Here is an 18,419-nt window from a genome sequence, read left to right on the forward strand (position 1 = left end):
CCCTCACTCTATTCATCATCTATAAGGACTTGTGGGAAAGAGAACTGCTGTTCCCTCACAAACTTTTACTACATATCATCATCAACTGAGAGCAGTTTTAACATCTGATGGGCAATACACAGTGACTTATCAAGACCACAATTAACATTCTCTGTACCATGCACGGGACCCAGGTATCCAATTACAGCAAAAGTGCTTAATTACATTTGGTCACTGACATTGAAGTCTCACACATTTATTTATTGATTTATAACATTTAAATGAAATACATAACTTCTGCCCATCTTTAATTAATTGAAGCTTGAATTTATCTTTCTTGCTTTTTAATAATGTCTTGAAAACAAATATTTTGAACAATACAGTGAAGTACAAACAATACTTTTTGAGAGCTCATTTATTCAAATGAACCATTAACAACTTTTACGAAGATCATGAATTTTCTAAAATATTTAATTTTACCAAGAAGAATTTTAAAACTTAAGAATAGATCAATTCTAGTTAACTTAACATAATAATGATCATTAGGAATACCCTTTAATCCTTACCTGTTCTCTTCAAGGGAAAAATCCTTTGGAAATAATAGTGTAGAATAACTATTTCACCACAAAGATTTCAATGAGTGTCCTACTCACTTCAGGGTTTATAACATACCATTAAGGTAATTATTTTACATAAATATACAACACCGTATTGGAGGCACAATTCCTATATAATGCATATTTTCATAGGCATAAGAATTACTCCATGTAATGACTCTTTTGCTCACTTTGTAGCACTTACCTGTTTCTGTACTACTTAAAGGCATTAAAGCCATTAATTATAAAAAAAATATCTAGAAATAATAATATGTTTGTTTAGCAGCAGTCTTAATGATAATTTTTTACATATCTTCACTTGGAAAGTACATCAATAAATTATTTCAATGAATACTCATGGCAGAGAGCCATCTTGGGAATCATATATACTAATTGCACAGAAGTCAAATACCAATAGGTAAATGAATGAGGTATCAGAATAACTTAAACTGAATCCTCATCACTAACCAAATATTTGCAATGAGAAACTTCAAGGCGAGCAAATGAAATAAAAGCAGTAGTAACAAACTTTGATATTACTACTGCATTCCATTTAAGAAGATCATATGAAAATACTGTAAATTATTAGAAGGTATACGAGTATGAATATGATAAAATCCCACCATTAGTGATTCTTTATTAAAGGATGATAACCTCAATTTAAGGCCACTGCCATGAGCAACAAGAGATTATTTAGAAAAAAAGTAAGGTCATTTACAAAATCCATAAAACACTTGAATGATGCTGTGGTTTTGTCATCAATTAACCAAAAGTATTCTACTTCGTTAAAACAAAGAGTCTATACTTATAATTATAATAATATATAAAAATAATGCAATTAAAACATAATAATTACAGCCATATGTCATGAGTCCAGGCAAGCATAAAAATACATGATTAACCATATTTTAACAAAACAGTAACCATATATGATAACCAGTATTTTAACCATAGTATCATGGTCAATGCCATGACTGTTTAATTTTATCATTAATAAGAAAAATTCAAGCATTTGAAACAATCAATCATTTAGGAAAATATAGAATTAATTCATTTGATTCCGTTATTCATCGTTCTCATACCACAATATGAAAATGAAAAGAATTTAGCGAAGATGAACTAATGTATCTTGATAGTATTGGACCAGACAAGACATCTCATTTGATTGCATGTCCCCAGGATAGCAACAATGTTGATATAAAGAGGTCTCAGCACAGATAGACCTAACATGACAGTCCATACTATAGGATAACCCATTGATACTGCTTAAGCCAAATTTGACATGATGGTCCCCCCCAAATGTATCCAGAACTGACCTAGTCTCAATTTTCCAGAGTGATAACTTTTACAATAATTTTCACCAGAATGATAATTTCACATGATTCCATCTTGTACAGTGAGTCAGCCTGTAGCAAAATATGGACTAATTTTCACATTTTGTCAGGGAAATCAGGTCATGCATATCACAGGATTGAAGTAATTATCTTTTGCAGGAAATTTACAGCATTGTGGGTGAAATTTTGGATTAATCTTCTGTACTAACTACTAGCAGTACTTAACTGCCTAGTTGCTTAATGAGAACAAAGTATTTAGCAACAGAGTTATCAGTATTATTTTCAAAACCTTTTTCACCATGAAGTTTCAAATGAAGAAAGAAAAAGGTATGATGAAGGTGAGAAGAGTTCAGGAATACACAACAATCACTATGTGAGATATTGCTGGCCTATTGCATATGCTATTTATTGCAGGAGAAAGGATTTACTGAACTAATACTCCAAAAACCATCACAGATTTAGGAAGACAATATAAAAGTAAGAAGGTCATCACCGTACTGTGTAAGGATGTCTGCGCTATTTTGATTTTCATTACAAGCCCATATTTCAAGACTGATAGCAGTCAAAGATTTTGTGGTCAGTTCCATTCAGATTTCATTAGTGATACAGTGCTTCTTGAAAATTTGAGACAAATTAAAATTCAACAGGGAAAAATAAAACAATGCCCCTTCCTTAACTGAACTATTATTACACAGCCACTAGGTCATTACGTTAATTGTTGCTGCTGGCTCTTCAAAAAGATACTGACAATAAATGATCATGATTTTAGCATTTAACATTAGCGCTTACCAGGGTATGGACACGGTCAAGAGGAGTAGATGAGAAATACGTGAAATAACATCAGGGAATTGCTGGAAGGAGTATTATATTATAGGTTGCTGACTCAAACCCCAATTTACTACAGTTAATAAAAATTGGTTTTATTTTCTTCCCAACTATATAATGGAGGGATTTAACTGGGTACTGTACTTTCATTATTAAATGTAAAACAAACAAGTTATAATAGAACTATGCTGTGCCAAGATTTAGCTATGGTACCTTTCCCAAGAAGCAGTGCATTAAAATAGATTCACGAAGTATGAACTGGCAAAAGGTTATATGTATTATATTTGGAATATAGCTCCCATGTACAAGTCCAAGTAATTCTAAGTAAATAGAAAAAATAAATCTGCTGGCCTTGTAAACAAGAAAAATATATTACCGTCAGTAAATTAATATTATAATCCAAATGAGTAAAACATATTAACATTAATACCTAGACAAGAAACCATTACAAATCATAACCTTCTTTTAAAAAATCAAACCATTACAAATCATAACCTTCTTTTAAAAAATCCTGTGAAATAGCCACATTCTATGAAAACTTACAATACAACACCTACAGAAAATTTTCAAAAAGTCAAGTTCATGTACCACTTGAATAGACTTAACTTATATAATCTTAAAATATTAATTAAACCATAACAAATAATTCCATAATTGATTTCCATATTGCTTATGATATCCATTTGCATTTAAAAAACATAAAATGAATACTTACCAAGGCCTCTGGCAGCAACATCAGTCGCAACTAATATTGGTGACTTCCCGGAACGAAATTCTGGACAAAAAATAAACAGATATGTTTTATTAGTAAGAGACCAATAACAGTTACACTTCTAAAGAGCTGACCTTCATTTCCCATTTTCAAATCTCCAGGCACAGAAATTCAAAACTACAGCAAATGGTAAAACATTCATTTATGACAACATATCAAAGGAAATGAACAGTAAGAATGTTTAACTTCCTTGGAGTACACCTAAAAAATTGTATAGTATCTTTAGTGAGTGAAATTATATAATCTCAAGAGGGGTTATGCTATGTTTGAAATGTATGCTGAAAGCCACATCTAGAGCCCATAACACCCATGAAGGTGACACCATTTAGAATCCAGGAACATCACTAATAGCATAATATCTCAACTTATGAAGGCTACTCTGGTCTTAGATATTTTCACAGGAAACATTACACATAAATTTATATTATGAAACATGCATTATACTATTTATACAAATTTCAATAAATTCTTAGAATAATAATTGGGAGACAACACAAAAAATGTCTTTTATTACATTAGCATTTATGAAATATTCTTTGGAATAGAACTCAACCAAAATTATACTAGTATTATTGTTTTGATTTCTTTCATAACTTGAAAATATATACATTAATAAATAAATCAGGTAAATCAATGGTTTTTAAGAACAGCTTAAATAAAATATAAGTCCTGTATATCAAGAATGAAAGTAATCTCATCACATAGCATTAATATGTAAAAATCAATTAAATTTGGTATTTCTAATTTACAGTATAAGTGGAAAATATAGTTATCAGGAAATACTTTCGCAAATTTTTACAGTCACTCAAGAAGCCCTTTATCCACATATTACTGATGTTTTTATTAAAAAAGAACACCCAAGATTTTTTGTCACAAAAAAGCCCACATGAAATGTGATGGTGACCGCTCATTAGGTTTGTTCTACCTTTCCATATATTGAGTAGAAGGCTACATTTAATTTAGACATTGACATGTCAACACTGACTTGAGGCATCGTCGACACATTGTAGGTGAAATTGAGATATTAATGTAAACATTAAAGTTGAAGGCATAATGATGTCAATGCTGATATTGATACTGAGGTTGCTATTGGTGTGGTCATCAATGTGTACATTGGCAGATCTTCTGTTATGACACATATCATGGATGGAAAAACAAACAAACCCTTACCTTTAAGACAAATACTATACATTTGCTGGATATGTATGCCTTAGGATTGAGGGTTTCATGTGCCAATAATGCCACCTAAGTTTGCCAATCATGGTAAAGGCAAAGAAAATCTTAAAAAAATACGGTATGTAATAATTATTAAAGAGTATTCCTCCCCATCTGATTTTACCTAGTTGCAATCATTTTGGGACGAGTTCCAACAGGTACACTATTAGAAGTTAAATTCTCCAGGGATGGGTTGAGCTTGATGACTTAACAAACAAGCTGACAGACACTGATTCAAAACGTTGATGTGACACTGGATGTCTCTACAATATGGATATTGATGTCGACATTTGTAACAATGACATCAACATGGTCTCTGAAGTCATCAACATGACATTTGAAGTAGTTGACATTGCATTGATGTTGAGTCACGACATCAAAAAGCTAATGTAGCACAGCACTAACTAACATCATAGTTTTAGAAATACTGGGTCTAACTCAGACTAGTGCCCAAATATTAAAATATTCAGGAAGAACAAAGCTTAAACTTGACAAGCTTGGATAATGATGGAGATAAACCATACAAGATCGTTTTCCATTAAAAATGCTCAAAAAATATTCTTGGGGTGTCTGGTATGCCCCAACAAAATATTGCTGAGTTATATTTCCAAACTCATAAGATGCAATGTGATTTTCCGGGTTAGAATTTACAAAGAATTCTTGGACAAGACTGGAGAGAACAAAAATATTTTAATGTTCACACTTAATAAGGGAAAATTGAAGTTTTATGTTAAAAGATTAGCTGCTATAATAGCATTCATACATCATAGAATCCCAGAAATTCCTCATTGCACCTAACATACCAAGGTCTGTTCAAAAACTTCCCTAACTTTTTGAATAATGCGCCTCCAGTTGGTTATCTTTCAATCCCATTGGAGGCGTTGTGTCCATGGAACTTCTTCAACCACTTTGTTGATATCTTGTATTCTTGATTAGTTAAGGCCATTAATGTGAAGGGGTGTTGGTGGAGTGTGGTGATAAACTGGAACTGTGGAAATGAATTCTTTGAAGAGCATAGTTCTGTGAAATTCTGAGTGAAACTCAACAAATTCTTCACAGAAACTTTTGAGTTGATTATCAAGGCTTATGGTGAGGATGCTATGAAACATACTGAGTGTTATGAGTGGTATACCTGGTTGAAAAAGGGGTGAATCAGTGGAAGATGGTGAGCATTGTGGAAGACCATCAACGTTGACTGATGACCACCACATTGAGAGAGCAAAAGATCTCATTTAAGCAAATCAATTTCTGACTGTCAGGAAACTTACTAAAGAGTGCGGCATCCTGAGTGAAACATTGAGGATGCACTGAGTCACAGGCAAATTCACACTTGCCCAATGACAGCAGATCAGAGAAACCTCTTGCCATTTGGAGAAATGGCAAGAGGTTTTCTTAATATGGCAACATGCCAGGGTCATCTGTCTCGCAGGGCTCATCAGTTTTTAGGCAAAAACAGGACTGCTGTGCTTCCCAACCCACCCTACTCACAAGACCTGGCCCCATGTGACTTTTTCCTATCCCTAAAAACCTTAAAAAGCTCAAACGAAAGAGATTTGCCACCAGTCCAGAGATGGAGGAGCTCATGAGCATCCTGGAAGAAGCATTCCAGGAATTTTTCATTAAGTGGAAACACCATTGTGATTAGTGTATATGTTGGGGAAGATACTACTTTGAAGGGAACATTGACCAATTATTTGTTAAGTATTTTTGTAATAAAAATGTCCGGGAACTTTTTGAACAGACCTTGCAATCAGACTTTTATTTTCACTGGAGTTGTCAATTTCCTCATGCAGAATGGCATCTTCACTTCCATCTAGTGCAGTGCTAATTCCATATTTTTAAAAAGACATTATAATAGTCTCTTGGCTAACTTTCTGCGAGACATTTTCAACCAATGACAAACACTAGATATTGATGGCTGTCTCATACTTCAGCAACAACCTGAGGTGGTGTTTTTTCTTCTAAATTAGGGTGGTAAATATTTGTGCTATCGTAGTTCTACTATATAAGCATAGACTATTTCCCTTCAAAAATCTCTTGCACCAAAAAAAATCAGCAATAGACAACCCTTTCACTTTTTATTTCATTCTCATCATTTTTTTCCTTCAATTAAAATCATTTTTGTTGAAACAGTTATCCTGTTCTACCTGTAATTTATTATCCAGTTCTTAATATGTTCCTATAACTTAAGCCATATTGGGGCACATGAACATCAAGTTTTTTATTCATATCTGCATATATGGATCATTTTCTGCTTCCTCTTTTCTCATACCATCTACCCAGTCTGAGGTGGATCAAAATGCCTTTCAGTTGCCTTTTTCTGTGCCCTGAAGGGTAATTCATGATTTCAAGTTTTAAAGCAATGCTATACGGCAATATTCTCTCTTTAGGTGCCATGAGGTTATCCTAATTTGAACTTTTAAAGCAACACTTAATTTCTGTTATTAACCTGTTATTACCAAAATTGGTATCAAAGGCAAACATTTTCTATGCCTTAACAACACTCTAATACTACTTAACAATGGGTTCCTGTAGACTGAACTATATTAGCAGAAGAGTGACAACCTTGCTAGCAATATGCAAATAAGTTTTGCAGCAGCACCATATGTGAGATATAACTAAATACACAATTGTATACATTTACAATTTATTTGGGATTTTTTTAGGAAGTGCTGTCAAAGAAAAAACTATCACTCACTACTGGCTAAACTCTGTAATAAAAGCAAACATTTTCTATACCTAATTGACAGTCAGCGAATCCACTGAGATCTTATTTGTCTAAGTTATACCCTTGGCACATAAGTTGTAGGCTGATTTTAGAATACATTCTGGATTATAAAATGTGCATCTTATGGGTGGGGAAACATCACAATCAAAAACTCATGGTTTTTAGGAGCTACTACCCTTCAGTGCTGTTTAACTGTTACCCTGCTCCAAGCTACACACAAAATATTAAAATACCATCAGCAGTGTGCCTTGGGATACCTAAAATTCATAAATAGAGGATTCCAAAAATGTATCTTGAAAGGAATCTAAATAGATTTAAGAAATTTGATACAATTTATTATTATTATCATATCACATGATTTGTAGGAAAAAATACACCCAGCTATTATATTTACATGGTAAGCATGAGATGGGTACTATACAGTTAAAGGTAATGGTGATGATTTTTTGAAGAATTTTTGTCATTCATTCCACAAATTCAATCAATGCATTTAAAATATTAAGTAAATCCTGTTTCTAAGATAATTAAAGCAATAAAAATAATTACAAGTAATTTGTATTAAAATGTATGATTGATTCATATTATCAGTTAATCTTACTACAATGTTAATCAGAACAGTAATAAGGAGCATTGCAAATTATTTATAAACTGACTGGTATTAAGATATTTCCTCACTTTGTCACTATTAGCAAATCCAGAAGCATCAGCTAAATTATTTTAAATGATTCTTTACATAATGATACCATATGGATACATATACTGCAGTCATTACACTCTTCTGTAAGTCCTAGGGTATTCTTTAACTTATCGAGATTATGTTCGAATTCACTACTGAGTTTATATGGACCTAGGACATCTTCAAACACATCATCTCCCAATTTCATTACACCATTTTGGTGGTTTCATCAGTCCACAATATGATTCTTTGACATACTCCTTCCAACTGTTTCCTATGTATATTTATCTTCTGTCAGTACATTTCCATCTCTGATGTTGTAGGATTTTTCAATCCCATTAACACTACATAAGAAGTTTTATGATATGCCTACACAGAAATTGCCAGTGATCAGTAATTAACCCCCAGGAGAGAAGGCATTCCTGGTAATTAGCATAATCCATTAGCATTAAATGGGCATTGGGCTTGTAATTTAGAATATGGATTGATATATCAAATTATGAAAGGGTGCTAAGAATGGGCAACGGACTGATCAGTTGGCTACAAACAATTATAAAAGGGTGGATACTAAATGAAACCCTATTCAGAAGAAAGGAAGAGAAAATAATATGATGCATTACTTGAAAAGAAAAAATTGACACGTTAATGTTAAAGGAAAACTTAACTCCAAGTGACAAAATAAGTCATTGTAAACTAATGTGCTGAAATTGTGTGCTTATCATTTTTTTTTCTTTTCTCACTTCTTAGCATTAATCCTTTTCTTTAATTTAGAAACATTTAATCAATGACAACAGCCAAGGGAATCAATGGAAAACACTTCAACTCCTAAGAAAGAGAACATACATAATGAATAAAATAAGATACATTCATTACATTCTAACTCACCTGTAAGTACCCAATCTCTTTCTGGTTGTGATTTGTCTCCATGGATACACATGGCAGGCCACCTGCAATGTAAAATGTCACCAACAAACTTTGAGAAAACAACCCAATAGCCAGATTTTATAAGTTTTATAGGTACATGAAATTTCATTGTAATAGTTAAGAAGGTAATTAAAGACTATGCATATCTGGATTTTGCAATGCAGAGGTTACCTATGAAATCAGATTTTGTAAAATGTACTTATACTAACAAAAACCAATTTTAACATGCTCTGATTAATTGTGGTTTCAATGAGAGGAAACACTTTCACTTTGGCAGGGCAATAAGGTCTTCATACCTATACCTATACTTGAGTGACTTGAGAGGCAGCCAAAGGTATTTCTGAAGGACTGACATTTTTTAAATGCACTTAAATGACAGACAAACAAAATTATTCTAAACTACAAACCAAATGCACTGGAGCTTTCATGAGATATCATGCTATTTGGAAGGCACTAGAGATTTCGTGGGCTGATAACTGGAGCAAAAGAGATTAATAGATAGTGCAGTTAATTAGTGAACTATTTTTTTGAGTAAGGGAACCTATTTGTACTGGTTAAAGATGTTAGTGAAATGGTAACATAATTATAAAAAGGCGTGCTTACAATTTGTGCAAAAGTGAAACAAGATATAGGCATTTAGGTATAAATGTACATGGAAAGAGTAGAATTTATGCTGCCATATTTCCTGACCCATTAGAGGCACCCTGATCATTCAGGTTACAATTTATAAAAAAAATTAGAACCCCAGAAATTCGACAACACAGGGTCAAATCGACTTTGAGAGGCCTTGTTTTTGTGTTCTGAAGTGTAATTTATATATTAAAGTACAAATGCAATGCTGTATGACAATCTTCTCTTGTAAGAGTCTTTGAGGTTAATACCATGTTAACAGTTTATGCAGTGCTTAATTTCTGTTACTATTTTAAAATTATCGAAATTTTGTATTTAAAGCAACCATTTTCTATGCCCTAAGACACTGTCATACTACTTACGGTAGAATGCCTACATACTCCAAGATAGGAGAGATGCCATGCATGTATTAGCAGAGGGGCAACTTTCCCATTAGCCAACCCAGTGTGCATTAAGCTCATGGCCACACCATTTGTGAGATGAAACTAAATATGCTACATCGTATAAATTTGATTTATTTGGGAATTTTTTCAATGAAATATAAAAACAATGTTGCTTACTACTGAATAAAAACAGTGATATTATCAAAATGTGTAATTAAGCTTGTGCTTATATGCTGAAGTTATGCCCATATGCCCTCACAGCCCATATGGCTGATTTAAGAGCACATTTTGGTGTAAAAAAAGGGAGTCTTGTGTTCTGGGAAATACGATACTTAAAAAAGTCTTCATAAAATTTAACCTAGTTAAAAATGAGGTAATTTGTGCATTTATTGTTAACATAAAAATGTAATTTTTCACTCTTAATGCATGATGTCAACTCCTACATATGCGCACACAATTCATATGCAGAAGAGGTAAAAGTGGAGACCATCATAATTTCAAACTCTTATCACAAATAAATATGCATATATAATGTGGAATGCATGAGAATGAGACATGACACTGAAAATTACATAAAAAATTATTACATCTAAAGGCCAAAGGGAAATATCTATCCTGAATCTGGTCTCGGATGAGGAGTAAGGAGGGATGAAGCATTCAATGGAACAATTTATCAAATAGAACCCCAAAAAGGAGATTTTCTCTCAAACATATCATAAGCCCACCATTAAAATTCACCAAAAATGTGTCCTTCATCCAAAAAATCTATTCAGAAAATAAGGTACTCACCCATCCTGTCGCATGGTCCTTGTGATTTCATCTACTTTCCTTTTTGTTTCAACAAATATAATAGTTTTATTTTCTTTTTCAGCTGCAATCTCTTCCAGAAGTTTCATTAACCTAAATAGAAATCATGCTTTTTCAATAAGTACATTTAAAAAAATCTAGATCATAAAATCTAACATTAAATTCAGCACTCATCTGTACATGTTTCATCCATGGTACTTTTTTCAACTCATATCAAAAAGATATATCATTGAAGAGAAATGTCAATTAATGCGGGGGGTTGCAGTTTGAGTGTTTTTAAGGTGGAATATCACCCTGTTCCAGCTAAGTCATTATATCTTGTTATTTAAAGGCGGAGGTGTCCACTTACTTTTTGTATTGTACTACATTTTACAATTACATTAACTATTATACATTTTACTAGACCAAAACATTTGATTTCAGCAAAAACTTAGTATGTTATGCCCGAAGTAGCCCATTTGGAAAATAGCATTCATTTGATAGCACAATGACAAGTTTTATTTTTGGCACTATGAATTATATATGTATAATTTTCCTATGTATGCTTCTCACAGCAAAAATGCAATAATGTTAAAATTTTAGGCAATCTGCAATTTATTTTAATTACTCTGTTACACCTACTGATACATTCCAGCCAGATAAATTACAGTATTGTAAAAAATTGTGAAGCCACTTGTTTGTATAACTAATGATATTACAGTCACCTCATTGCCAGCTAGCTTTGGTAGCCAATAAACAGAATGAGTGCTGCATTTACAACAGCCTTAGCTTAGCCACAATATTTCAGCTACTTTATTTTCCTTAATATCTCAGTGCCTCCTCAAATAATAAATACAATTTTTTGCCCATTAAGACACCTGAAGTCAAACGTTGTGCCTCAAAACTTTCCAAATATTTGAAGAACTACCACCGAACTGAATCACACTGTGTGATTTCTCCTTGATCCTCAATGGATTGACCATTTTGAGAAAGGATATCAATGTCAACAGCACCACTTTCATGAATCTCCAATAATAGCACTTGATTAAGTAGAAGTTTTATAAAATTCATCAACATATTTGAAGTCTTAATTGCTTTCCTACAAAATATGGAAACAAAACACTCTGGATTCATAAATGATTGAAATACTTACTTATTTTCCTTTTCATGCTCTTGACATACATCAATAATTTGGAGGATATTGTGATTGGCAGAAAGTTGCAAGGATCCAACATTAATTTGTATATAATCTTTCAAAAATTCCTCCGCTAAGTTTCTCACTTCTTTTGGCCAGGTAGCTGACCACATTAAAGTTTGACGGTCTGGCTGTAAAATAAAATACAATACCAAAGTAGACAAAATTGAATTGAAAAAGCTAGAGACAACATCAAATACTCTAACCGACATATCATTCTTCGTAGACGGTGAAATTGTATGAAATAAAGTTTTTATATGACAATAGGCATTATATTTTATAATGGAGAACTTTATCATGTTTACTAAGCCACCAGGCATCTTTCTGGAAAAGAATCGTTTACATGAGTCTCTGTCCATTTGAGATTCTATATCCCCTATGAGAATCCCTAGAGGCTATGTTTGGATTCTCAGCATTTTATTCCTGGGGTAACTCAAAACCCTGGGGGAAACCACACACAAGATAAAATACATTCTCCATTCTGTCTATTACACTTACAGCCATTTTAAAAACCATTTCGCTTGTCATCATCTACATCGAGATGACTCCTACATATCTTTTGCCGAGGGATTAATGAACAATACCAGGGTTATCTCCAGTATGGGGATGCTTAAGATGGAGATTTGGCGACAGCACACCAAAAAGTTACATGGAATGGTTTTAGGTCCTCTTTCTTATTGCTAGTAGTAGTAGTTGTCTTTAATCAAAAATATTAAGAAAGTAGGATTCTAAATTATTATCTGAAATAACTTCATACAATTCCCAACTTTTCATGCTGGCGCCAACAGAATCTTAAAATTACCCCAATTTTTCTAAGCTAACATGTATTTTTGCCAATGAGCTTGAATAAATGCAGCTTGATACATAAAAAAATTTAGATTTTTCCATGGTGAGCGATTCAGTTTTACAAATGTAACATCCCTTTGACCAGCTTCCACCAAATATTTAATTTTATAAAAATTCCATGATTGGCAAGCTTATTAACATAAAATTTAGTTTTGGCACCTTACTCATCAAAAATTCTATCAAGAGACTGTGGATATTTCCGTGAAATATTAAATTCCATTATTGGCCTTCATCAGTTTTGTGGATACAAAATTTTGATTACCATATTTCATATTCATAGTCATATTTTTTCATGGTATGCCACTGGAGTGGCTTGGCTATGTTTTCCAGAGCAATTGATCAATTTCCGTCATGATAGCTAATTCATTCTTAAAAAATAAATGTATCATAAAGACATACAATGTTGCACAAAAACTTAAAAAAACCATGAAAAATACACAAAAAAAGATGAAAAATATAAAAGCAAAGGCTTTAATTTGCATACCCAAAATTTTCAGCTGGCTGTATATTAGTTTCCTCTTGGAATGAATGGAAGCATTAGCTCATAATATATGGGTCAATAGATAGAGAAAATATCTTTTGTTACTTTGGTAACACATTTGTATTCCAGAGTACTTGTAATGAATATTCTCCTTTCAACTCATCCCTGGTTTCTTGCTGTGGGGGATCTGTCAGTGAATATTAGACAGAGAATGGGAATTGCATGCTTTTCCTTTAAATCACTTCTTATATTCATCCCTTAGGACAATGTTATGAGAAACATAGAAGTGAAATCTTTTCCATCAAAGGTTGCGTGGTAATTCTTCAGCGGTTATAATTTCTTTAAACTGCCAAAAGCTCATAATAAACATGATATTTTAATTAGTTCAATAGTTTCAGCCTCAACTTTGTGGAAGTTCATTTTAATAAATGAAAAAGAAACACTTTGTTCCAATCCACCAATTTATAATAAATGAAAAAAGAAACACTTTGTTCCAATCCACCAATTTATTACAGGTACGACTAGTTTCGACGCTACGGCGTCATCCTCAGGTACCTGAGGATGACGCCGTAGCGTCGAAACTAGTCGTACCTGTAATAAATTGGTGGATTGGAACAAAGTGTTTCTTTTTTCATTTATTATAAATTGGTGGATTGGAACAAAGTGTTTCTTTTTCATTTATGATATTTTAAGTTTAACAGTTTGTTTAATAGTCGTGTCTGCTTGCCTCTGTATCTTATGAATATAATACACTTTAGATGAAAGAATAAAATTTTAAACATTTGACTATATAACTCTGAACATACCCTAATTTGTTCAATTATTTTTCTAATTTGAGGCTCAAAACCCATATCCAGCATACGATCTGCTTCGTCCAAGACCAAATAAGTACACCTCTTGAGGTTCGTTGTATTTCTTTCCAAGAAGTCAATAAGGCGTCCTGGGGTAGCAATAACTATTTCAACACCCCTCTCCAAATCCCTGGCCTGAAATTGAAGTTTTGATTTATTGAATTCATTTTCAAGTATCAGTAAATTCAAAAAATGATATTATTATGATAAAAGCAGAGGGATGACTATAAATAATAGTCATAAAATTGTAAATAGTAATAGTAAATAAATATCACTATGAAAATGGGATATGTTTTCATAGGGGTATGTACTGAAAGAAATACAGAGGCACAAATGACCTCTACAATCAGTCACCTCCACTAACTAAAACTACAAAGATTAAGGAAAATGCTGCATACCTGCCCTCCCTTAGGAGCTCCTCCAAAAACACAAGTATTTCTAATTTGAGAAGAATGACCGAATTCATTGGCCACCTGTTGAATCTGCTGGGCAAGCTCTCGAGTTGGGGCCAGAACAAGAGCAACAGGACCATCCCCTCTAACCAAACGGGACTGATTGTTGATGTGCACAATGGCTGGGAGGATGTACTGGAAATGACAGGAGTTATCAACCACATTATAAATAAGTCAGAAGTTTTATACAACCACAGTATGTGGTGCAGCCTAATGAAAACCGTATACCCGCTACAACAACCAGTTCATGCATCAACAAGGACATGACCCAACAACTGCATGCACCTCTGAGTTGTCACTATGCCATTCTCCTACCAAAGTGATGGCAGTATCGATACATAAAAAGCTAGCCTCTAGCTTTTAGCAGACTGTGTGTTATGGCGGGTGTTCGGTTTTCATTTGACTGTCCCTAGCGGCATAAAATTATCACAAACAGCTTAAAAGAACTTAACCATCGCCTATATTAGGGTTTACCTTACTTATTCTCAGTGGTTTTGTGATCATTTTACCAAAGTTATTTAAAAGGCATTAATAAATTATGTTCACAATTTTTTAACGAAGGATAATTTCAAAATCAAAGGATTTAAATTGGTAAATACAGAAATAATAAATGTCTTACAAAAACTATGCCACTAACTCTACCAAAAAATTGGACTCCCTAGCCAAGCCATGATAGCTATGGCATATAAAAAGTCAAACTTACAGCCAAGGTTTTGCCAGATCCAGTCTGTGCAATTCCAACCATGTCTCTCCCACTTAGTGCAATAGGCCATCCTTGTGCTTGTATGGCAGTGGGTTCTGAAAAACCTTGCTTCCTATTTAGAAAGAAAGGGATACATTTCAGCTTATCTAAATGATAACAAAAGTATTATCCTCATGATTAAAAATATAATGGTATAAACAAATAAATACAATCATAAAAAATACTCTAGTGCACAAACATATGTGTATGAGTGTGCCATTTTGTAAATATACACAAACAAGCACTTAGATATGCATCCAACTACAAATCACAAACACATTAGCACAAGTTTCTAAGCACCAACATTGGAGATAATAACTTTAATTTTTTTAGTTTCCTTTCTGATTGCTCATCGGATTACTGTGGAAAAAAATTGAAAATCCATAGAAAGTGGCTTTGGTTTGAACCTATAATTTATAACACCTGTCAAGGAAAATAAAGGGGGAAAACTTTTCCATGCAGAATGATTTTCTGGCAGTCATTTAACCACGAAATAATTGAGCTATTATGATGGGTTACCCAAACAACCAATAAACCAAGATACATAAAGTATTACACTTTCTTTCTTTGTCCTCGTTTCTCTGCATGTACTAAAAATTTATTTAAAAAATCCCTTTCGAACACAAAAGTCTTGATGATTTTATCAGCATTTTGTGCTTGGCATTCAACCATCATTGCTACAATACATTTTCCCAAAATCTAATGGGAAAGGGTAAAGTAAAAGAGGCTCCCACTGAATATCATTGAGAATTTTTCTATCTATAAAAATTTTAATATGGCTTGTCATGAACCTAACATAATTTTTAAAACATGAAATGTTCAATTAAATGTGATTAGTATGTGTATTTCAGGAATTAGTAAACCTAAAGCATCTTAAACTCGCCTTCACTATAATTGCAGTGCATTTAGCTTTTACTGATCTCTTCTGAAGAATCAATAACCACCACAGTTATCCAGCGGAAGGTTAGCTTGATCGGTGATAGTAGAGCTCATCTAGTAACAAGCCAGGTGTGAGCGCGTGAAATCAACAAATCAGTGTGATAAGAGGGGGTGGTTCCTTTCCCTGATCTGTCTATTGTTTCCCAGGAAGATCCAGTGCCCGAAATGATAGTTTGGGTGAAGTTGTGAAAGGGAGTCTCAGCTTCACACCAGAAGTTTCTCCAGAAGTTTAACCCAGGGCCTCTGGCCATTAATCATACACTCTACCCAATGGGTTAGCACAATCCATGATGAATAAATAAATATATTTAATTTATAAATGCATTTTATTATCTAACGGTGCTCAGAGAGAATTTGAACTTCTATGGAATATAAGGTATGGAACATCCTCATGTTCTTTCCTTTGACCCTAAGACTCAGATGATTAACATTATCTACCCAAATGATCACATTGAAATACTAACATTTCAACCAAATGTCTTCCAATCCTCTGAATCCATTAATCATTTCCCTGAAAACTTCAGTTTTCTTCCTAACTGTCAATTATAATTTTTAAATGCCAGATAGATTTTTCTAAATTTCAGCTTTGTATTAGCCTTTCCATTCTTAGTCTATTTGTATTATCACTCCAAAAAGGGAAATACCATTTTATCACCCAAGTCTACATGAAAGATTTTATAATAGCAATTAAAAGGAGATGAAAGCAATGTTAATAAGAGTTTTGTCTATCAAAGGAAATATAGCTGTTAACCAGATGATTCTTTTCAAATACTCCAAAGCCTTTTCTAATGCTTGCCAACACACTCAAGCATTTTTATGTTGTTTTATTTAATCATCCTTGCAAACTTCTGGCACCAAATATAAAAATTAAAACAATGTTTTTCAACTGCAAATCATTCCATCCAATAACTGAATATTGAGTCACACACTGCAATGCAGTATGGAAGACATGACATCTCTTTCATTAACGGCTAAGGTTTTCACTGAATAAATGCCACAATCATTGACCAAATTTTTATTTTGGAAAAATTCTAGCTCTAATATGAATAGAAAAAATTGAATTAGGGATTAAATAAGTTGCAAATACAACAGAGCCCTTTCTTCTACCTTAGAACCCTTGCTAACCAAAGACCAAACTACTTGATTTTAAGTCTTACACATCAATACCTTCTTTAGATAATTTTTACCACAAATTGAAATTTATAATCTCCATTAAAAGTAATTATGCACATTTGGCATGAGTAGAATGTATATGAGCATTAGGGTATCATAAAACTACTTAATAAACCATACAATTAAAGCACATATATTATATAATACACACATAAATGTGTATTAATTAAACTAGAGTCAACAGAAGTTTCACACTTACTTTACTTCTTTAAGTACATAATCAGGAAACCCAGCCTCATCAAAGTAGCGAATTGGATTAGGCACACTTCTTCCTTTCACGGTTATTTCCTTAGAACTTCGATACTGTTCTACGTCATGCTGAGGCCTATAATAAAATGAACAGCAGTCATTACCATTTGGCAGTATACCAAGCCCATACAATTTCTAAAAATGAAAGAGAACACATTGCCAATTAGCTTGAGAATTGATCTTTAGGATTAACAAGTAACATATATTAAGTCCAAAAACAGCATCACAGCAATTATATCAGACAAATAATAAAGAAAAACAAATTATATTAATAAAAAATAATGGATAACAAATAAAAGCACTACATCAAAAATGGAAGTCCAGTTTACATAAATTAGGGTGAAAAAAATGAGAAGTAAAGGTATAGGAGATCCAAATAAAATTAGGAAGGAGAAAGAGCATGGCAGGAATGGACACCATGAAGAGTTTGGAGCAGATTGAAGCCAAGGAGGTACTTCATCATTGCATAACAATAAAGGGTGGAAATACTGAGAGAAGAGCTAATATAATATGTACAGTGGTCCAAATTTGCCGTGTGTCCAAGGACAGGAGAGACACAAGCAAAGAAAAAAGTGAGGAGAGCTACCATAATAGATACTTTATCATATTGCATCCACCAGTGATATAGCTTCAAAGGAATTAT

General features: G+C 33.1%; 1 protein-coding gene across 5 annotated transcripts in view; it reads right to left on the reverse strand.

Moving 5' to 3' along the window:
* Positions 1-18,419, reverse strand: part of LOC139688451 (uncharacterized) — a 39,770-nt gene that overhangs the window by 17,030 nt on the left and 4,321 nt on the right. For all 5 annotated transcript variants that reach the window (XM_071586025.1, XM_071586024.1, XM_071586023.1 and 2 more), the window contains exons 3-10: positions 17,727-17,852; positions 15,377-15,488; positions 14,620-14,808; positions 14,177-14,356; positions 12,002-12,174; positions 10,852-10,962; positions 9,011-9,072; positions 3,450-3,509 (exon numbers count right to left, since the gene is read on the reverse strand). In XM_071586025.1, the coding sequence (XP_071442126.1) occupies positions 3,450-3,509; positions 9,011-9,072; positions 10,852-10,962; positions 12,002-12,174; positions 14,177-14,356; positions 14,620-14,808; positions 15,377-15,488; positions 17,727-17,852 (1,013 nt within the window). The remainder of the gene's footprint in view (positions 1-3,449; positions 3,510-9,010; positions 9,073-10,851; positions 10,963-12,001; positions 12,175-14,176; positions 14,357-14,619; positions 14,809-15,376; positions 15,489-17,726; positions 17,853-18,419) is intronic.

Source organism: Hetaerina americana, unplaced genomic scaffold (genome assembly GCF_022747635.1).
Source record: "Hetaerina americana unplaced genomic scaffold, ioHetAmer1.1.p SCAF_1, whole genome shotgun sequence".
NCBI classification, from domain to species: Eukaryota; Metazoa; Arthropoda; class Insecta; order Odonata; family Calopterygidae; genus Hetaerina; species Hetaerina americana.